This window comes from Sphaerodactylus townsendi, linkage group LG06 (assembly GCF_021028975.2).
Source record: "Sphaerodactylus townsendi isolate TG3544 linkage group LG06, MPM_Stown_v2.3, whole genome shotgun sequence".
Classification (NCBI taxonomy): domain Eukaryota; kingdom Metazoa; phylum Chordata; class Lepidosauria; order Squamata; family Sphaerodactylidae; genus Sphaerodactylus; species Sphaerodactylus townsendi.
Genome location: NC_059430.1, coordinates 40,845,983 through 40,869,088, shown reverse-complemented (window position 1 = coordinate 40,869,088; position 23,106 = coordinate 40,845,983). Strand labels below are relative to the sequence as shown.

General features: G+C 40.9%; 1 protein-coding gene across 2 annotated transcripts; it reads left to right on the top strand.

The window, feature by feature from the left end:
* Positions 1–2: 2 nt before the first annotated feature.
* Positions 3–20,284, top strand: ST13 (ST13 Hsp70 interacting protein). Of its 2 annotated transcripts, XM_048502007.1 has the most exons (12): positions 3–261; positions 3,571–3,631; positions 7,615–7,687; positions 7,803–7,873; positions 8,158–8,224; positions 10,248–10,332; positions 11,316–11,426; positions 11,966–12,068; positions 13,844–13,960; positions 15,297–15,351; positions 15,925–16,046; positions 18,743–20,284. In XM_048502007.1, exons 1-12 carry the CDS (start codon positions 152–154, stop codon positions 18,869–18,871), a joined length of 1,104 nt encoding a protein of 367 aa, XP_048357964.1. In that variant the 5' UTR covers positions 3–151; the 3' UTR covers positions 18,872–20,284. The 2 variants fall into 2 exon arrangements, with proteins under 2 accessions (XP_048357964.1, XP_048357966.1); XM_048502009.1 differs by lacking the exon at positions 11,316–11,426.
* The last annotated feature ends 2,822 nt before the right edge of the window (positions 20,285–23,106 follow it).

The following is a 23,106-nucleotide window of genomic DNA, read 5'->3' as shown; positions in this document are numbered from 1 at the left end:
GGGCCTGGCGCGAGGGCAGAGGAGCCTGGGAACTTTCGTTACTCCTCTCGGAAGGAAGCAACAGTAGTAGCAGTAGTAGTCAGCAGTGCAACTGCAGACGGTGTGGTGTTGCCACTAACCATCAGGAGGTCGAGTCGACACGCGGGGAGCCATGGACGTGCGGAAAGTGAACGAGTTGCGGGCCTTCGTGAAACTCTGCAAGCAGAGCCCGGCCGTGCTGCACACGGAGGAGTTGCGTTTCTTCCGCGATTGGGTGGAGAGGTAAGTGCGAAGTCGGTCTGGGGCACTTGGCGTTGAAGGCGGGTCCAATCGCCCGCACCCCGTCCTGCTCCCGCACCTGCAAGCGTCGCGCATGTTTGCAGAGCTGAATTCTGGTTCAAGCCGCTTCCTCGCGGCTGAGGTGCGGGAACGTGTATGTTCCTTGGTAGGGGGAGGAGCAGGTCTTCTGGTTAAGCTTTGCTCAAAGATTGAGTCGATCGTCTCCCTTGCAGGGCAGCTGGAATAGCATTTCCAGAATGAGAAGTGTTGGGCATGGGCACCTTGTTGAGGAGGGTTCGGTGGTGCTGGAAAGCCGTAGATAACTATTTAGGAATCAAGGATATTCAGCTGTGTTTTTGTTAGGTCTCCATCCTTGAATCAATAAACGGACTCTGGATTGTTGATCAGCAGCGTTTATTGGAAGGCAACGAAGCACCCAGCTTGCAGAAAGCCAGTTCTGACGAACCTGGCTTTTGCTACCCCCTTTATTCCGAAACAGTCCCCCTTCCCATTTTCCGAAAGAATGTGAGAAAGAGTTACTTCAGAGCCGAGGCGCCCCAAGGATGGAGACAGGTAGAGATAAAGCCACCTGGACGCCTACTCCCCCAGAGCAACGGAAATATCCCGTTTCCCATGGGAGCAGAAGGTGCCAGGGGTAAGCCTCGTTATCTACAAAGTATGTGAAACCACAAAGACAAGATCAAGGAAAGAATGTTCCATTTCAGCAGTGGTAACATATAGCAGGCTGAATATGTATATTTTATAGCAGGCTGAATATATTTTATAGTGATTATATTTTATATATTTATAGTGACAGCAGGAATACATCACAATCAACCGGATACAATCACCCATATATTTTGTACCAACTCCGTTAGGAATACGTCTCAATCAACTAGGTGCAATCCCTGACAGTTTTCTGAATTCTTAGTTGACAGTGTCTTTTCTTCTCTGCCTGCCTCTGAATCCCTGTGGGGAATTTTATTATCAAATTCCTGAACTGAAGGCCTCATTGTGCCATTTCTTCCTTCCCCCACACCCATTTTTTTGTTTCTTTTTAATTTCTCTTTTCACCACTGGCTCCCTCCCCCAGTTTTTTGTGAAGGTAGGATTTCATACCAAGAGAGTAAGCCTCCTAGATTTAGAACTACTTCAGAATATTTATGGTTTTCCTACACAGAACTCTTGTGTGGGAAAAGAAATATGGGGAGAACCTTATATCATCATGCATGGTGACTGTACTGGTGTCAGCTTAACTTGGTCAATTGTTGCTTCCAAGCATGTTTACACAATGAAATGTATGTATTGTGCATGACAAGTGTATAGTTTTATTGCATTTTCTGCTCAGAAGTTCTTTCTTTGTAGGAACACAAACATATGCTTGGAAGTCACCTTAAACATTGTGCTTTGCGTGTGCGGAAAATACAGTTGCATTTTTCAAACTAATAATTCCAGTCTTCGTATGTCTGAATTATAGTTAAACAATGTAGGCTTGGGTTAGCATGCTTTTGTATACGACTCGTGTTACATATAGTAGCCAATTTGTGTTAAGTATGTTGTGGTAAATGTGATTATAGGTTCTAAAGCTTTTAACTGGATTACCCATTTCAATCTGCACAGCAGCAAAAATGGCTGTCAAAATTTTCTAGGCTGTTCTTGAAAATCCAATTCATGATCTCAGATCCTGCTTAAAAGCGGCTAATGTTTTGTTGCCAAGAATAGTTAAGGTAGTGGCTGCAGTTTGTACAAGGCAAGAATAGGCAATAAATCAAAGTAACTGTTTCATAATTCAGAAGAAAAACTGAAGGCAGGTTCTGACTGTTTTTAAAAAAGCAGATTGGGTTAACATCAACTTCTTTAATAAAATTAAGATGTGATTTTTTATGATCGCACAGAAAGGATGCATGGGGATGTAGAAAGAGCTTTAGCTGAGGCTTTATCATGACATCTCTAACTTAGCTATGATCGCATAATGGATTTTTTGCTAGTTGGTAAAGATACATTATTTGAGGTATACTTTCTTTGGTTTTGAGAAATGATTTGTACTTGGGACCAGTTAGTTAATAACTACAGTTCTGCTTAGGATGACACTGAAAATTTCTTAGTTTGGTGTTTAGTCTCTGGAATCTTCCAGACAAGAGGTGTACTCTGTGATTTCTCTTTCAGTTATATTTTGCTAAAGCATTCTTTTGCTAGCAAACTATATATTGCTATTTGTCTTATTACAGAAAGGATTTTCTGTGGCAAAAGGGATAGAGAATATAGTTATAAGAATGTACTAAAGTATTTGTTCTACCTCTAGGGCAAGCAAAGCAGGTGATTCAAGGATAACCCAAAAAATGGAATAGAATGCAGAACAAGTTAAACTTCTGCAGTTCTTGTTCTACAAAAACTTGTTGGAATTATTCTGCATTCCACTTCACATTAAAGAAAAAGTCTTTATGGCATTGCTGTGCCTGGGGATTGTATTATTAGTGTATCTTTCATTTTCTAATCTGAACACATTTTTTGTTTAGGCTGGGATGAAAATAGATTTGTGTTGAGGATTGTTTCTCTAGTATTGGTTGGATCCGTGGAATTTCAAGCCAGTTCTAGAAATTCTACTGGTTGTTTCATTTCTCCCAGGCATCTTTTGCATGCTTTCGAGGTTGGAAGATAGTGAATAGATCAAACTGCTTAATGTCTATCAGTGTGTGATGATAAAAATAGCTCCTAGCTCAGCACTTCATAGTGGTTTAGCAATGTCTGGTGAGTGCATTTCATAATTTGCTCCAAGCCTTGCCAAAGGTTTTAGCAAAGATACGTGGTGCGCATATCCTTTATTGTTCACTACTCTGGGAAACCTGAATGCACTAGCATCTTGCCCCATGTGTGCACTGGTGCGGGAGCATGGTGAGGGCATAGTTCCCCCTCGCTGTGGCCCTGCGAAGTGCCATCAAGTCGCAGCCAACTTAATGGCAAACTTGTAGGGTTTTTAGAACAAGAGATGAGCAGAGGTGCTTTTCATTGCCTGCCTCTGTGTAGCAGCAGCCCTGGATTTCCTTGGTGGTCTCTCAACTACTTACCTTCCAAGATCTGACAAGATTACTTAGACTACCTTAGAGACAGTACTAAAACATTTCTGCAAGTGCATGAAGCCAAATGGAACTAATTCAACTCAAGGTAAAATATTTTCTGTGGTTGTTTCTTGAAGTCCTGAGTGGGCATTCCCTGCAGTGTATTGCTTGATTTCAAGTTTCTACTGTTAATACTCATCATAATCTGAACAGTGCAGAAAAGTCTTTTCATTTGTCTTTCTTTTTTGTTGTAAAGCATGGGAGGTACAATACCACCAGTTCCTTGCAACACCACTTCTTCAGAGAAACCTGATGAGGTAAGAGAAGCTTGGTGAGATTATGGCTTTGTGAATGATTGAGTATATAATATACACACAATTCTTGGAATTGGGGTTGATATAAAAAATCAGTGCTACTCAGATGTAAACAGAAGAACGGACCAGGTAATCTTAAACCGAGAACTATGGCTGCTGTATTATGACACAAAACTTGGGTTTACACTGCACAGAACCGCGGTTGAGATTCAGTGTAGATGGTAGCTGCAAACATAATGCTTCATCAACAATAGTGGCTGATTAAGAAATACTCAGACCTCCTTTACGCATAAAAGTTGCAAAATTATTTGCTGTTCCCTTGCAAGTATGTATTGGGTGGGCTTAATTCTGTTCTTCCGTCCAAGGAGCTCAGAGTATTACAGCTACCTAGTGGGACAGATTGCCATACAAGATAATTACCTGAACTCCCTTCCCAAACTTGCATAATTGAATAGGAGTTTGAGACTGATTTCCCTCGCCCAAATTCCAGCAGTCTAATATGTCATTTGGGCTCTCACTCAGCAATCTTGTGATAAGCCTATGAAATCATGACGAAGTCTTGGAGAAAGTTTTGTTTCAGATTTTCGGATACTTTTGATGGAAGAGAGAATGGGTTTAAGTAACTGGTCATAAGGGTGCAGAAAACACGTGGGAACTGATAATTTTACGTTCATGTTCCTTCATGTTGTGAGGTTCCCTGCATTTCAATCTAACTTTTAAAGCAAGATGTTTTGAATTAATGATGCTTACCCTACATGTTGATCAAAGGAAGACTCTTCTCTATAATGTTTAAAAGCTCCTTGTGGCATTTGTAATCAGCACAGCAGTATATGATCCTGGCTAGTAGATGCTCCACTTGCTGGAAACACTTAATACAACAGAGGTCTTGTAAAGTTCTGTTGCATGGAAGCCTTTCATAAATCATCTAACCTAAATGGTATTGCTCAATAAAATCCGCCATTTCCTGTGTTGAAGCAGCATAAAAGATAACAATTTTTTCAGGCAATGTTGAATAAGAAGCTCCTTGAAGTAGAACTTTCCGTTCCAAGGCCTAACTGTTGAGGAGGAAAGGTAGAAGGAAGTGGTATGCATACAACTGGAATGCCTATGCTTTCTCCTTTTGTAAGATACATTTGCATTCTCTCCTCTGTCTTCCGCTTCCCACATATATGTTTCTCTTTCTATACTTGTATAGGTGATTTCTAATCTTACCTTTCCTTTCTTCCTTAAATAGGCCCTTAAGCTGCGTCTACACACAAATGTGTGAAAAGGCATACAGTGTAAAATTACTGAATTCCCCCTCAATGTACTGATAGAAATATTTTTACTTTTCCTTTGTGCTTTTTCCATAGGGGCTTGACACTACCTGCATTATAGGAATGCCTTGCATGTTTACCCTCGTATTGGTGAATGCCATGCAGCAAATATATAATGGGTTGCAGTCATTATAAAGGAACCAGTTTCCCTTTTTTCCCATCCACAGCTCTGCCATGCAGGCAGTGATTGGAATCCATGAAAACAATCCAGGTTGCTTTTGCACCTTTGCACACAGACACTTCTCTCTTTTTTATTTCCTGCAACACATGCGTAGCTGTGCAGGCATACTTATATTCAGATGCCGCTTATATTCATCCTATTTATTATGTTTAGTTTTTCATTTTTTCTATCGCTGCTTTTAAAGGTTTTAGCTATTTTATGATTGTATTGTGACAGTATGTTGTACACCGCCCGGAGCCCTCCGGGGATGGGGCGGTATAAAAGTCCAAAGGATGAATGAATGAATGAATGAATAAATAAATAAATAAATAAATACAGAGAAATGAACCCCCACAGCCATGCCAATCGTCCCACAAAATGATCAGCTGCACCTGTGCATGTGCAACACACAAAATGAAAGAAAAAGGGACCTCCCTGCAATAGCAGGGCAATAATGAACATGTTGCTGTAGATCGGTCATACACGCTACTTACATGCTTGGGGGGCTGTGTACCCTCAGAGGATCCCTCAGAATCTGCCCACAACGTGCCGGGGGACCTGCACAGAATGGCAGGGGGCAGATTCTCCCTGACGGTAGACGGCATGGAACTTACAGTGAATGGGTGGAAAGGAGGGAAATAAAGTGCCTCCTGCCTGGCTGCTTGTGTGGGTGTGGCTCCAACCTGGGATTTTGCAAAAGGATTGCTGGTTTAGCTATTTTCAAAAATAAAATGGGACAAACTCATTTGGGGGACGGGACCTGTGTGAAGTCCCCCACCCCAAACAGTTTGTATTGTGCTTGCACCCATTGTATTTGTCCTATGCGGAATCCACTATAGTGCACCCCTACTGCCTAAGTTGTCTATCCCCAAAGAAAGAGCCAGGATATTGTATTTATTTGACTTTATTTGTTCCCCATGTTTCTCTTCAGTGGTGACCCAAATGGCTTGCATTGTTCTCTATTGTCACAACCCTGTGAGTTATGTTAGACTGAGATCATCCAATAAGCTTCCATGGCAGTGGAGATTTGAACCTGGGTCTCTCAGATCTTGTCCAACACTCTAACCACTGCATGTTGGCCTAGGACTGAAAAGATCTCACAAGGTTCTTGCAAGGATGAAATGGGAAGGAGGGGGCCATGTAAGCTACCGTGAATTCCATGAACCAAGGACGGAATAAAAATCTAATAAATTACTACTAAAATTTTAGGGCTTGATTTCCAGGTCTAGGCAAATTTCATTTCTTTTGTAGTTGAACTCTGATTTGGATGCTTTAGGCAATAAAGATCTTGTTCCCTGTCACAGTAATACACTGCAGTGGTAATGGGAGGGACACGTTGGGTTTCACTTCGCAACGTGGCCCCAGAGTATTGTTCACAAATCCTGTTCTACTGTCCTGAATGAAAGCAGTATTTCATGCTTCCTAGATCAGTGGTGGCGAACCTATGGCACGGGTGCCAGAGGTGGCACTCAGAGGCCTCTCTTTGGGCATGCGCAAACAGAGTTCGTCATGTGGGGGGAAATCCCCCCCCCCCCCATCTAGGCTGGCCTGGGCCGCTGGGCTCGATTATTAGCATTAAACCTAAGACCTAGTTTTGGGGAAGCAGTGTAGGTAACCCTGTTAAGCTGTTAAACCCCACTGATTTTCATGCGAAGAACTAAAGTGCAATCCTTTAACTGGGAGTAAGCTTGATTGCTGGCAATGGGGCTTTCTTCTGAGTAAACCCTCCTAGGGTCGTAATTCACCCTTTCGAAGAGTTGCCCTGTCACTGTCCTAGGTAGTTTGGTCCACTGGCTGCTCTCTTATTTACTCCTAAGACTTAATGAGATCTTTCAATAGTTTAGCATCACTGCTTCCTGTTTTGACCTCTGTGGACTCAGCAGATCCTTAACTTTATTTCTTAAGGTCTTTGTTAAGTAGCCATACTGCAAAATGTTAAGGTAAAATAAGTTCATATCATTTCAAGCATTTAAAACACAGGCAACCTCAGATTTGCCAAAACAAGCCACAGAGCTTACTTTTTACCCAACACTGAAAACTTTAGGCTGTTCAGAACTTGAGTTTGCTCTATTAGATTTTTTCTTTGAACAGTCAATCCCCCATCATATCACAGTCTGTTTCTTAAAGTCTCTTCAGTTTCATAGTGGTTTGCCATGTACCACTTTTAGAATGCATGGAGAAGGAAGTGGGAAGAGCCTTGATTTTGGCACGTTGAACTTGTTAGCGCAGCGATATAAACAGAACTTTTGCATGGTTCCTCGGTTCCGCTGGCTATAATAATCTGAAGAATTGTTGTTAATGTGCATGTCACTTAAATACCATCTGTTTTTCTGACACATTCCTTTTGCTGGTCTGAGGGCGTTTTCAGATCTTTGCAGATGTTCGAATAGTTGAAATGCTAATTTTCCCCATGATTCAAGTAGCAAACTTCAAACAGAAACCCACAGAACTCTGAATGTCACAATGAGCTTGGATTTCCCCCCACCTTAATTTGATATAATTTTCACTAGGCAACACCAGAAGAAAAGAAGCCAGAGGAACCACCAAAGCCACCAGAGCCTGAGAGTGAAGAGAGTGATTTAGGTGAGCCACTAATCTTGCACAGTTTCCTTTCATGTAATTGTGTGTGACTGATTCCCCTCCCCCCTTGCCTCTTCAGTGGAAGAGCTGTAGTTCTTATCAACACTTCTGTTTGCAGAAATCGACAATGAAGGTGTAATTGAACCTGACACGGATGAGCCTCAAGAAATGGGAGATGAAAATACTGAGGTAATGGTGAATTTTCCTTGTGTTTGGAACTTGCTCTAGGAACGATACATTGTTCTTTCAGTCTTGTTATATATTAAGAAATATGTAAATCTCTTATGCTGCGGCTGAAGGCTCACTTTCCTTAAAAGGCTGAATGGAAAAAAATAGACTGGGTGAACTTCTCAAATGCCCTTTTCAGTTTCAGATATATATATATTGGAGGGGGAGAGAGGTATATATTTACTGTGCTTACCATATCAACTCTAGAATTACAGATTTGTTGGGCTTGGTTGTCCCTCTTACAGGTGTCAGACGAGATGATGGATCAGGCCAATGAAAAGAAGATGGAAGCTATTAATGCACTAGGTGAAGGTAAGGACTTTCTTTACTTTTATGAAGTTTATTTTCATTCATTCACATACCTGATATACTTTTAGATGTGTTCTGCTGATAAAAATGTGAAATGAATAGTTTTCACTTTATAGGGGGGGATTGTGCACTTGTTAAATTTTTGGTACAAATAGAAAATGCCAGTATGCCCTTGCTATTAGTTTAACAGTCAGGTAGACTGTCTGCCCAGAGGTGACTCATACCATTAAATTCATCTTGCCTGGCTTCATGATACAACACAGCACTTTCTGAAGCTCTTAATTCTAATTTGTAAGTGTTTGAAATGGTAGAAAGCAAGAGGCTGTCTTAACATTGGAGTGGGATCTAGCCAGGTTTTGCAGCAGCTGGTCGAACATCCAGGCTCTTTGCTGACAGACAGCATCAAGAATCATGTCTCCATTGCTTGTTTTGTAGCAAATTCATTATTGATGCTGATTCATCTTGCTTTCCTTTTAACTGCTTAATTTAAAAAAAGACCTTGTAGCTTTTGCTGTCTGCCATAAGAGTGTTGTTCAGGTTTACTGCTGTGGTGTTGTGACATCTTTGTGGTTTGCTTACCAAGTGAGACTGATAAGTCAGAAGAACAATGAAGGCTTGATAGGGAGTGTATATATAGCAGTTTGATTGATAGATTATATCAGTCTTATCCATTGTCTTTCAGCAATGAGATGATGGAACTCCAGAGATAATGAATTTTGGCAGACTTGTCTGAAATACATTATCTATTCACCTCTCAGGTCTCAATATGCTGATGGCATTTTTTGTTGTGATATAGAGAACTACTCAGTCTGAATCTGAAACAAAAACATAAGTATGTATCTGCTAAATTGGGCTTTTTATTTCAGGGATTTACTGTTGGAGGTCTTTCATGTATAATGTCTTCATAGCCTTTGTACATAACTTACTGAACAAATGGGTTACCCATAAGAAATCATGGGAATTTCTCTTATTTTCTGCAGCTAAAATTAACTTACTTTAGAGTAAACATTTCTAAACTCAATTGTGCTTGCTTTTTGACTGAACGTAAAAAGGATCAGGGTGCAGTGCTGGAATGGCAACTAGTTTTTCTCCACACAGAATGATGGAAAGAAGCAATGGGGGCATATTGGGCATCCCCACTTTCTCCCAGGAGGCATAGTGTGGTCATCTCAAACTGAGGCTTCTTTCTGATTGTGAAAGTGCCTTCCAGCTAGGGGTACTTGTGCCCAACTCAACTCAGATGGCACATTTTGAGCCTGTGGAGGGTGAAGAAAGAGGAGGAGCCACTGCTTCCCGCTGAAACTGAACGTGTCCATGGTGGTAGTTGGTCACGGCAAGCTTTCCCTGGGTGGATACTCAGCAGTAGTAGGCAGTAAAAAGTGCCTTATCCCCTTCTGTGAGTCGCCTCTTTCTGATAAAAGTGAGAGAAATAGCAGCTGGTCTTGTATTATTCTCAGTATCTGTTCAGCAGCGTTTGGACAGAACTTGTACCTGGTCTCCTTTTTCACGCTGCCTGGACTCCATAGCAGTGTGCAGGCAAACCCCTGTTTCTGACCCTTCGTTTTAGTTTGCAGTCTCATATCTGCCTGGACTTTCCCTTGGGTATGTAGAACCTTTTATCATTGTGGCTGGACTACATGGGTTAGCCGATTTGGTACTAGGTGTGATTGAAGATTTGAAGTCACTACTTTGTGTTCCTTATTCTGGAATGTGTAGCACGAGTGCTTTTTGTGCTGCTTTTTTAGTATGTTAGCCAAATCTAATATATCAAGTTGATCCCATAATGTGGAAAGTTGGTTCTTCTTCACCTTGAAGAAAGCTTGATAATTTACCTCAGATTGTTTATTTTCATTTGTCTGGGAGTAGGTTCCTAAGCAGAGTTGCACCCTTCTAAGTCCTGCCCAATCAGTAAGTTTGGTAAGGTGCAACTCTGTTTAGGATTGTATTGCCGGTCTTCTAATTCAGAACATATCTTCTGTCTCCACTTCTTCTTGGGCTGCCATTTAAGCTTTATTGGTATTTTCAGGTAAACTTGAGGAAGCCATTAATTTGTTCACAGAAGCTATCAAGTTGAATCCTCAAATGGCTATTCTGTATGCTAAACGAGCCAGGTAAGAATTTAGTTTTTAAAAGTAATTATTTTTGGAAAGACAGACTGTATGCTTGCAAGTACAATCTTCATGATAGGGCCCAGTGAGTTCTGGTTTATGGCTGGTATTTCCACAGTTCTTACTGAACAAGCCATTGATGAGATTTCAGCTTCTGTTCAATGAGCATCTGGTTTAACTGCAAAACCCATCTACCCTCTTGTGCTGGACTTGCTCCTAGGTGTCACTGTTCAGCATCTTGGCAAACCAATCACAAGAAGTCTGCTATTTATTGAAGGATCCTAACATGCACTTTGTTTTATTGTATTAATCATGGCCCTGAGCCAGTATACAATTTTGAGTCTCTGAGCTGCTATCAATCACCAAAGGTAGAAAATACAGCATGACATTGTCCTTGTTTTTACAATTGTAGAATCTTTAGAAGGTGGAAACGCTCCAAACAAAACATCAGTGTTTGGAGAGGGAAGGGGATATTTAATTTACTTTCGTTGATTGCGAAGGATTTGTGGCTTTTCAGTGGTCTCTTAATTAGATTGCCTTGTGAAAGAATACCATATGAAAGTGTCTGCTTTCTCTTAAGAAGTTTGAGCAGGACTGTTAACTTGAACATGTAGATTGGTAACTGAGATTCTTACAATGTTTCTACCACTGAATATCTTTCTATAGGTGAATATTGGGGTAAATTGGCAATTAATGTCACCGATAACCTCTTGTTGTGATCCTTGAAACAGAAAAATATCATAGCCATTATTTCATCATTAGACAATGTTAAAATTCTAAAATAAATGTTTGAGCTTGACGTGGTTGAGTAGGATATTTACAAAGCAGCGGAATCATTCATAACTTTTTGGGATGGTGGGAGAACTGGGTAAATAAGAATTGATCACCGTATAACTGATTGAAGTGTCTCTGGAATCTCAGAAGGATAACTGTTCCAATGAGCTGTTGGTTGTAACTGTATATGCTTTCCTTGTTGTCATTGACAGTGTTTTTGTGAAAATGCAGAAGCCAAATGCTGCCATTAGAGACTGTGATAGAGCCATACAGATTAATCCTGATTCAGCACAGACATATAAATGGCGAGGGAAAGCTCACAGGTGAAGAACCGCAATCCTTTATGTATTGAGGAAGAAGAAACTTGGTCTGATTCCCTGTTATAATATGAATTACATGGGTGGGTGGTATTTTATGAAATGTTCACACTTGTGTGAATATAAAACTACTAGCCCTAAATTCCATAAAATAACCACAAACTCAATTTCTGTGGTTTTCATCTGCATGTTATATACACAGTGTCCTGATAAGATAGTCCATGTTTTGGTCTGTTGTACTGGGACATGGATAGTGTTGGGGCACTGAGATTTTGGGATACCATTCTTTTATTTGCAAACTAAGCTAAATTATACAAAAATGGTTCTGAATGCTTATTTAATTTATAGTTACGCCAAATGCTACACCTCCTTAATTCTTAGAGGTAAATCATAGTAGATTTTCAGATATTCATCTAACAACTACTAATTGAAATTATTCTTGTGCAAATCATAGGTTCTGTGGTCATAAGGTTGCATCTGATTATTAAAATATAGCAACCAAGATAACTGTGTTAACCCTTGAATTGGTATCTTGTCATTTCCAGACTGTTAGGTCACTGGGAGGAGTCTGCACGTGATCTGGCGTTAGCCTGTAAACTGGATTACGATGAAGATGCTAGCACTATGTTGAAGGAAGTGCAACCACGAGTGAGTGACAGCAGGGAGAAAGACGGACACGGGGAAATAGACTGCCTTATTTGTGGTGTCACATCTTGGTATTATATGCAACTTACTTGACTATATATAATCTTGCAACTCCAAAGAATTATTAAAGGGCACAGTGGTTTTATCCTCTGACTTCCACAACATTGGTGAGTGCAGAGTGGTAAGCTGCGATAAAAGCTCTGCTCCCGACACAAGTTTGATCCTGACGGAAGCTAGTTTCAGGTAGTCAGCTCAAGTCAGCCTTCCATCCTTCCAAGGTCAAATTGAGTTTGCTGGGGTAGAGTGCAGATGAATTGGGAAAGCAATGGCAACCCATCCCATAAATGTCATGATATGATGTCACCTCATGGGGTTTGCTACTATCTGGTACATGTCTCCTCATAAATATTTGGGAGGGGAGGTATTCATCTCTGTGTATATGTTGACATGTTTTCCCCTTGCAACACCATATTCATTGTGGGTAGATCATGAAAAAGACTTGATATCTACTAATGTGTAAAATCAGGCCTGAAATTAGTATATTGGGTGCAATGCAGTATTACTACTTGATTGTTCCTTTGTCTGCCACAAGGGAGCGCTGCCAGCTTTGTTTGAAAATGGAAAATTCCTTCCTACAGCCTTCTTTCCAGCACACCTTTCATTTATTTGCAAACTGAACTGCATGATAAAAAAAAAATTTTTTTTGTATTCTTAATTTAGAGCTGCTTTGGATTTGGCATCTTATAACAGAAAGCTTTAGATAGAGATCATGTGGACCCAGACTTTGGTGCCTTGTGGCCTGTTTATTTCCTCCCAGCCGTGTGCAGCGGAGCAGACATTTTGAAACTATGCTTGTTAACTTATGATAGGCAGGGGTAGCGTTTATGTTTTCCTTTTTCCAACCCATGTGTTAACTACAGCAAAGGGGTGGGTGCCGAAATATAAAGTATAAGAGAAGATAGCTTGGGTCTTCCACATATTGTTGGCCTATGTTGTCCTTAATTTCAGGCAGCAGTTTTTCCGCTTTGAATTATAGCTGTTTCACAGCCCACATAATGGGACATAATCTTACCATGTATTGCATGGTGCCTTCAGTTGTTGAAGACTCATTTATATATCCTGTCTCTCCAAGATGGATTCAGAGAAGTCTTAGGTACAACATAAAGGAATGTTGGTGCTACAATAGCTGGTGGAAATATTTCACATTTTTTGTCCATTTTTCTGAATGTTCAACTTTATGCTGTAGACTAAATTGAAAAGTAGGGTCCTTACTTCTGTCAGAATATTCTGGGTTGATTCTGTATGCTGACATTTCTGCCTCTTTTGTGGAGGGGTTTCAAATGCTCAGTTTTTCTTCTGGCTTGTTAGGAATGTACAAAGTGTTTCATTTGTACTGAAGACCCTAGGATTTGGAAGCCCTGTCAGAGACTGTTTTAAAAGTTGTTTGAACACCATTTTGGGAATGGAACAATCAGTTTTGAGTCTTGCTTCTGGACTTAATTGTACCTGAAAATGATATAACATGACAAATTCTGAGTTTCCCCAAAGAATTGTCATTTTATTGCCTGTAGGATATAAAGCTCTGAGATGTTCAAGTATTAGTTTGCCCCCTGTTGTCTGAAGAGTTGCCATAGGAAGGATTATGTGTTAGATGTAACCTGGTTTGCAGCACTCAAGTGAAAATGGATGTACAATATATGTCAGTTAAAACTTAATCGTGTGGAGGAAGTGGTAGGATGGTGGTATCTCATGAAGAATATTGTTTTTCTGTGTCTTAGGCTCAAAAGATTGCAGAACATAGGAGAAAATATGAACGAAAGCGTGAAGAAAAAGAAATACGTGAAAGGATGGAAAGGGTAAAGAAAGCCCGAGAGGAGCATGAAAAAGCTCAAAGGGTAAGATGTTAATAAAGTATAAAGAAGGAAAATGGCCTGACATCTATATCCCCTCATAACGTTGTATTTCAAAGAGGTTTTTGTATAAACTCCAATGTAGACTCATGAAAAGTCGGGGTTGTTTCCCCAACAATAACAAAAACTACTTTAGACTCTAAAGTTAAGACTCTCATTTTAAATGAGCTTGCATCTAGTTGCAGAGAACATTAAACAAACTGATACATAGGATGGAATCCAGTGTTGTCAGTTGTTTGGGTGGGGGAGCAGCAAGAAACTAAACATTAACAAGACATCTTAGTCACCAAAATAACTGCTATTCTTCAGGGCTACTATGTTTCGCTGGGACGAAGCAGTGTTGCTTAACACTAGAATTTTGGGGGCATGTAGGCATGGCTGGTCCAGGGTTTTTTGGAACCTTAGGCAAGCTGTGACCTTGGCCCACTCCTCCAGTTCAGTAGAGAGAAGTGAGCTGGAGCAATCCAGCCACATAGGCGACCAAGAGCACCAGGGTTTCAGGGGTTCAAAAAAAGGCAAAAAGAACCTTATTTGATGGCAGGAAATCCAACAGAATAGGATCAGCAGCATGGCCTTCTTGTCATGATGGCCTGGTCCTATTTTTTAGGGTCGCAGTGCACAACATGGGTGGCATTGGGGTCAGATACCCACCCAGGCAGCATTCAGCATCAGAAGCAGAACCTTCCAGGCACCACAGTAGATGAAAATCCCCAGGAAGGGGGTGGGGATCCTTTGAAGAGAGCAGGCCAGACTAGATAGCAGTCACACCCATTCTTCATTCCTGACCTATCTTGCTCCATCTGAGAAGGGCAGGAGAACACTTTTGGGCAGGTGCATCCTTCTGCTTGTGACACATAAGCAGCCAGGGAAGAGTCCAAGGAGGAGCTCCTTGGCATCTTTGCAGATTGTCATCCAGTTACGGAGCTGGGAGATCTTCAAAGAGTGGAGCTGGAGTTTGCCTAGTTTGTCACTTGCAAAGTGTTGCCCTGACATCCTCAGCTAGTTGTCGAGTACAACTTAAGTGTACTGCCTGTGCCCCTTTCTCTTCCTTGCCTCTTCTGCCAGGCCCACTGGACATTCAACTGCAAGCAGCAAACTTTTGGCAGTGCAAAAGCTAGGGCATCTGAGGAGCAGTTCAGTGCAGGGCTTCTTAGAGCCCCGCAAGCTGACTCCTACTCTGACACCCTAGGTGATCGCATAGGTTCACCTAATGGTTGGACTAGCCCTACATGTAGGGATTTAAATCCTAGCATGGTCCCTTGAATTTCAATAGACTTCACCAGTTAGACATCATGTGATGTGTTTTAATGATTTTTTGCAGGAGGAAGAAGCTCGGCGGCAGTCAGGAGGAGGAGCTCAGTTTGGAGGCTTCCCAGGTATGTATTCATTTGAAAAAGTATTAACCAATACAGATAAAAGAAAATTGAATTTCCTTGTGAAACATTTTTTTTCCGCACAATGTTGGGACAAAAAATGAAAACTTCACCCCTGTATTTTAGCAAGTGGGAAATAGATCTCAGAATTATGTACGCTTTACAGAATTGCCTTCTGCCACAGTCTTGGGTTACATGATAACACAGAGTATACAAATTCTGTATTGCAACATTGAATTGAGTAAAGAGGGTATTTTACTATGTTATTTTGTGGTAAGGCCACACCAAATGGTGGAAAAGCTATATTTTGAAGTTCTGGTAACCTATGACTGAAAAAGATCACATATATGGATATTGACTTTGAATAGAGCTAAGTGTGTCTTGTAGCAGAGACTAACCATATTCTCTTCTAATAAAACTTTGGCTTTTTGGTCAATGGTAGTAGGTCTTGTTTACTTGCTCCCACCAGTGCAGGAGGCCTCCAAAAGATGGGGGAATATGGGTGTGTAATATGCATGTGTGTATTGAGGAAATAGTTTACTGCAGATTGTTCAAGTGTATTCCTTACATTTGCAGGTGGTTTTCCTGGTGGCATGCCTGGGGGCATGCCTGGTGGCATGGGGGGCATTCCTGGAATGGGGGGCATGCCTGGTCTCAACGAAATTCTTAGTGACCCTGAAGTTCTTGCAGCCATGCAGGTGAGAACATAGTACATGTAAAAATCATAATGTAGGTTGTGATTTGTGATCTTGTGATTCTATGGAGCAGTTATGCTTGTTGCTAAGGACCATCCTCAAAATACTTAAGACCCTTAACTCTTTTGTTTCTGTAATGACATAAAACTTTTAGAAGGGTTGTGGTGGAAGGATGTCTCCTTGGAAGCAGTATCACTTGGTATAGATTTAAACTCTTCTCAGTCATGGAATATGATTGCTCACTTAAGAGAACTGTCCTGCATAGTATTTTTTGTGTGTTTAGCAGATGTACCCTTCTCTGTCTGTCTCCCATTACGTTTAAATATGCATCATAATAGACATGTCCCTCATTAGAATGATTATTTTATAACCATCTAGATGAAGTAGAGTAGACAAATGGAATTTTTGACTAATCGTATCCCACATTCATCTTACTGTGGCAAGGCACAATGCTGTAAAGTAACCGTTGCATTTGGTTGCTGTCCAAGGCAAAATAATAGCATAGAAAACTAATATTTGGCTGGTGGCAAAGGACAGCCTTCTTGCCTCCAAGTCAGAGCCCGGTACTACTGTCTGATCTGGATTGTATTTATAAAGCTAGGCCAAACTCAGAAGCGGAAACATTTTCTAATTGCCTTAGTCAGAATGTCTTTGCTGCTCCCTGCTGGCCCTGCAAGGCTTCTGCAGCCATTGCTATGTTTGTAGCCTCTAGAGCAGTGGTGGCGAACCTATGGCACGGATGCCAGAGGTGGCACTCAGAGCCATCTATGTGGGCACGCATGTCTTCGCCCCAGTACAGACTCATAGCCTTCCCCTTCCCGCCTCTCCCCGCCCCGCTAGAGGCTGTTGCTGGCTGGGCTGAGGTTCAGGGAGGTCCTGATTTGCTGTAAGTACCATCTACCGCCCCACGAGTACCCCCTCTCCCCCACCTCATTACCAGACCAAGCAGCAGACCAGTAACCCTGAGCTCACTTGGGCACCATGCCGGCTCCACAGAGAGAGCGCTTTCCCCCACCACCTATACCGCAGTCTGAGTGTGTGGCAGAGCACTATCTATCTATCTATCTATCTATCTATCTATCTATCTATCTATCTATCTATCTATCTATCTATCTATCTATCTATCTATCTATCTATCTATCTATCTATCTATCTATCTATCTATCTATCTATCTATCTATCTATCTATCTATCTATCTATCTATCTATCATTGGATTTTTATAAACATGTACAGACAGGGGAAAGTTAAAACTGGTACAAATATAATACAAGCCCTGTCTCCTTATTAAAACAATGCCTTTTAAGACAAAAGATGGTAATGTTTGAGTTGTTTTTTCTAAACTAAAACCTCAGTATTCTGGTTAAATTGTCGCATTGGCACTTTGCGATAAATAAGTGAAGTTTGGGCGCTCGGTCTCGAAAAGGTTTGCCATCACTGCTCTAGAGTTCTATGTGGAGGGGTCTCCAACTCTGGTGTTTCAGATGTTCATGGACTACAGTTCCCATCAGCCCCAGTTGGCCATGCCAGCAGGGGCTGATGGGAATTGTAGTCCATGGACATTGGAAGCACCAGAGTTGGACACCTCTGCTCTAAAGGGCAAATTGAAACACAAAAGCTTCTCTTGATGCCCTGACCAAGCTAAATAAGTACTGAGAGACTGGAATATTTTTCGCCTTTGGACATAAATTCCTATTCTGCTATGGTTTGAGTTGCAAATTCCCACAGCCATTCTGTCTTTTTTGAAGGAATTCAAAAGGGCATTCATTTTACCATCCTTCAGCCGTCTATGGAGTTTGAAGATTGTAGGCGGTAGACCTTACCCTTCTGTCCTGTGGCAATAACAACCTCCCTGTGCTGAATTAAGTGAATTACTCAACCTGTCCCGGACACTGCAGCAGCATCTCTGATTTGGTCCCAGAATTGGCCACTGGCACATCTTTGATATGTTTCTTTGGTTCTCATTTGGAATTAAGGGGACTATGGTTTAAAGGCCTTGCTTTGGACCAGGGCTGTATCTACAGAAAATTGTGCTCAGGGCAAGCACCCTCCCTTTCACAATTGCACCCTCCCTTTCACAAATATGGTAGGTGCTTTCCATCTTGAAAGACTAGCTCTTCAGGGGCCAGTCAGCACTAGTCAGTACTTTCAGTCTTGGGTAGATTAGCTGTCTGGAGAGTTGGTATACCTACTGTTGAGAAGAACTTGTAGACCAGGCCTCCATCTATCCATTACTTTCAATCATGAGTAGATCTACCCATTCCTTTCAACTGTGGGTCACCAGTTCTCCAGAGGGCCAGGTTTACCCATTCCTTTCAACTGCGGGTAACCAGCTCTCCAGAAGTCTGGTCTACCTGCTGCTAAAAAGAGTAGGTAGACCTGGCCATTGCGTCTTAATGGTGAGTAGACCGGCCCTCTGAACCCCAGCTTTACTAAAGGGTGGCCTGGGTACCCCTAGGTAAGTAGTACCCAGGGTTTGCACCATGACTTGCCCCACCCTAAATATGCCAGTGTTTATTCTATGTTGGATTGTGATCTTGGATCATAATGGACAATTCTTTGAAGCTATCAAGTATGAACTTGGCAAATGTACTGGCTGGATTCCCATCTCTAAACCCACCTGTCAGTTCCTTGTGAATTTGAGGGAGAAGAGGATAATTTCTCATAATACATGTCAAATATTTTTTTCTGATTTTACAGGATCCAGAAGTTATGGCAGCTTTTCAAGATGTTGCTCAGAATCCAGCAAACATGTCTAAGTACCAGAATAATCCCAAGGTCATGAATCTCATTGGCAAACTTTCAGCCAAATTTGGAACACAACCATAAAGTCCCCTTTTCCATTGCAAGAGGTGGGGAAAATATTGATTACTTACCATATGTTGCAATAACACAGACCATTGTACCTCTGATTCTCAAAAGAGAACTAGGGTGTTTTAGATAGAATCATTCTTCCTCCCTCTGTGCTTCGGTCAATTCATCATTTTGTTCAATTTTTATTTCAAAACACAGGTTTTCCTCTCTCATCTTCAGTGCCCTGAAGTTTTAGTCTACAGTATTAATTTTCTTTTAAAACTGTTATACTGAAATGTAATCTTCCAGTAGACTGTACCAAAAAGTGAATGGGTGTTTTATAAAGGTATTGGGGTCTGTTTCCCAATAACTGGATACCTTAATTAAAAATTGTAACACTGCTTAAGTTCTACATGGAGAGAAGTATGGGGGCTTAGTGTCTTATTATTTTTACCTGGAACAAATGAAAACATAATTTGTATTAATTTTTACATTCACAAATGTGACTTAAAACACTTATTCCTAGATCGGAGCACTTCAGTAGTAGGAAATAACTTTGTCACACAGTTGGCTTTTTGTTTGTTGGTACAAATGCTACTGCTGTTGGGCTACTTTTAATTTTAATGTGGTCATTAGATGAATATGCTAATGATCTCTGTCAAAGTACATAGGGGAATAATGTTTTTATTGAGCTGGCTTCCTTCCATGGCAAACAGCCTTTGTATTACTTCAGGTAGTTGACGAATTTGTTGTCTGGTTTAACCATTTAATATTGTGGGAGGGAAGCATTGGTTCCCCTCACAATCTCAATTCATTCGCATAAAAATCACACAATGGATCTGCCATGGAGTGTAAAAGGTTTGAATTCTGAAGTCATGAAAGTCATTAATAATATCTTGGCCAAAGCAGTAAGATTTACTATTATCAGTCCCATTCATACAGTGGGGTTCTCAATTTCTTTATGCAGTTTGTCCTTATCTTTCCTTGATTTTATGGGATTTTTTGGGTTCATACTGTATTTATGGGTCTTGTGTCATTTCTAGCTCAGAGCTTCCCTCTCTCCCTTCCATACACATCTTACATATAATTGCAGCATGAGAATTCATTGAACATTTTGCTGAACGGTTCATGGGTTACTAATAGATTAAAAGTTGTTTTTGTCTATTCTAAAATTTGATTTCCTGCTCTAAATATTTGAAAGCTTATTATAATTAGGTCTTGGTCTCTTCTAGGGCTTTTGAATGTTTAATGTTCTCTGCTTTTGTAATTTTGTCTGAATCCAAAAGCAATGTCATTTTTTTTTGTTTCTAATTAAACCTGAGCTGGTTTAGGAACTCAGATACAACAATTATCTTGTCAAATGAAAAGAGAAATGAATTCATTTTGCTTAATAAATAGTTCTGAAAATACTTATAGTTGCCTTTAAAAATAAAGACTGGTTTTGAAGAATTTTCTTGGTTTATTATTGCATAAGATGTTTGAAAGTACTAAGACAAATTAAGGGCAAGTTATTTCAAGGTGAAGTATACTTAAGTCATGCTATTACGGAAATGGAAGAAGGTCTTTCTTTTGACTGGGAACAACAGTAGATTGGAGCAGTAATATATCTGGAAGAGGGAAAATATACTGGAATCCTTAAATGCTGCAGAAACAATTTTAATTCTTTTCTGCGTGCCTCTGAAGATGAACAGATATCTTATGCACTGTATAACTCATATAGAGCACCCTGGGTACCATTTTAATAGTTAGGTGGCCTAGAAATATCCCAAATTCTTCAGCATCTTCCTCCCACCATTACTCTGCTACTGTATTGATTTTGATAATAGTATAAATATGATGGGGTGGAGTACTGGCTGCAGGGGGAAAGACTATCTGATCCCTTATCCTGTTTTCCTACTGTAGCAACTGTTTCTCCATTTGCAGTCCAAGTAATTTGCATGGTGAAATTGACTTAATATATCACAAACAGCTTCAGGGTTTGTTAATTTAAGGAGAACTGTGCATTGTACAAGGCATTTAAAATACTGGATGGTTAATAAGCCTCATGCTATTTTTCATTTTCAGATGGTGATATGCGCACACTTTTTTTTTTAACCTTGCTGCACTTACAAAAAAATGTCTAAGAAACCTTAAATTGCTCTAACTGGTAGGTAGGAGAGATTTATTGTTCACCAGCAATGTTGCTGGTTTGATATTGCAGCAATTGAGGTTGTAAAATTGTTTATTGGGCACTATTTGAAGTTTGATAATTTACAAAGCAAGCTTTAGCCAAGCTGAGGCAAGGCCAAAAAATTCCTGGTGATTTTGAACAAATCCTGAATGTAAAGGCTATTTGGAATGTACACTCATAATTTCACGCTGCGAACCCGTCTCATCAGGCCTGGATGGCCCAGGTTAGGCTGATCTCCGAAGCTAGGCTGAGTGGGCCCTGATTAATACATGGATACGAAACCACCAAGGAAGTCAAGAGTCGCTACACAGAAGCAGGCAATGGCAAGCCACCTCTGCTAGTCTCTTGCGTTTAAAATCTTATGAAGGTATTATTTATGTGTTTATTTGTTAGATTTAATAAACTACCCATCCTCGAAGGGCTCCGGGTGATGTACATTGCGTAAAACACAATAAAATCACAATCTAATAATTAAAACAACTCACGTTAAATAGAACCTCAACAACAGAGAGGTCTAACATTAATTGACAGCCTGCAAAAATCTCCCCCCCCCCCTTGGGAGAGGACAAGGCACAATACTTGGCAGCCAATAGCGTGGGTAGGTGGAAGGATGGGTGGCAATCAGTGACTGCCCCCCCCCCAAAGGTAGCCATAAATCAGCAGTTAATTGATGGTGCTGTGACTGACAGGGCAGTAAAAGAGAGCCTAAAAGTTAATGTCTGTCTGGAGATATGATGTTTACACAACAGAGGCACTCTCCGCTACCACCAGTCCATCTTCATTTCAAGTAACATGCCTCTTGCATGGCAAGAGTTTTGGACTCTGTTTGACTTATACATAACTAGCTTCTTTACATACTAAAGGTGAGTGATATGCAACAAGAACAATCTCTTTGAGGGAGGACTCTGCTAAAATGATAAGTGAGAATTATGATTTGGGTGCTGTGTGGTTTCCGGGCTGTATGGCCGTGTTCTAAGATTTTTTTCTGCCTGACGCTATTGTATCTGTGAAGTTGGCATTCTTCAGAGGATCCTCTGAAGATGTCAGCCACAGATGCAGGCGAAACGTCAGGAGAGAATGCTGCTAGAACACGGCCATACTGCCCGGAAACCACACAGCACCCAAGTGATTCCGGCCGTGAAAGCCTTCGACAATACAGAGAATTATGATGCTCGTTGATACTGTTATGAAAATATTTTTAGAAACCATTTTCCTCTTAGAACTTTGTACTGGAACAAAGTATTAGAACACCTATTTCAAGGAGATACATGCTTGCATAGATTAGCTTGAGTTGTAGACCTGATCTAGTCCCAATGATCAAATCCAGATTGCATTGTTAATGTGCTGTATGTTGGACAGCCTTTAAGTTCTCTGGAAATTTCAGCTTGTACAACATGCAGTATTCATGCAGCCTCAAGCATGACATACAGGGATTGTACTGCTTCTGTGCTGAAAGTTCTACACTGGATGCCTATCAGTTTCTCAAAGTGCTCTCTCAGCCCCACCTACCTCACAAAGTGTGGGGAGAGGAAGGGAAAGCAGCTTTTAAACCACCTTGAGTCTCCTAACAGGAAAGAAAGGTGGGGTATAAATCCAAACCCTCCTCCTCCTCCTCCTGCTGAAACGGTTTGAGGTCAGACTGCAGTAGGTGATGGGTCATCTATCCAGCCCACCAGTTTAGATCAGTCTCAAACTGCACCTTTGTATTTCAGAGTTGAGGTTTGTGGATATCAGAGATGGCATTTTCAGTGGTGGCACCTTGTGTTTGGAATGCCTTGTTCCCATCAGGCTTGTTGGGTACCTACTATACTGTTAGGTGACAAGCCAAAGCATTTCTCTCTTTACCCATACTTTTAACTAAGAGGTCTTTCGGCTGTTTTAAGGCCTGCTTCCAAGTCTACTTTATTCTTTGTGCTATGGCTGTTTTTTAAATCAGCAGTGAAACTGTTATTCATGTTATTCATGTTTTACTTTGTAAACCTTCTTGAGCACGGCCTGCAGAGAGACAGCATAGAAATGTTGAACCCAAATATTCAACTTTGGTCTCAGAGTTGTATAATTATATGGTCAGGTTGTCCATGATCATTTCACAAAACTCTCT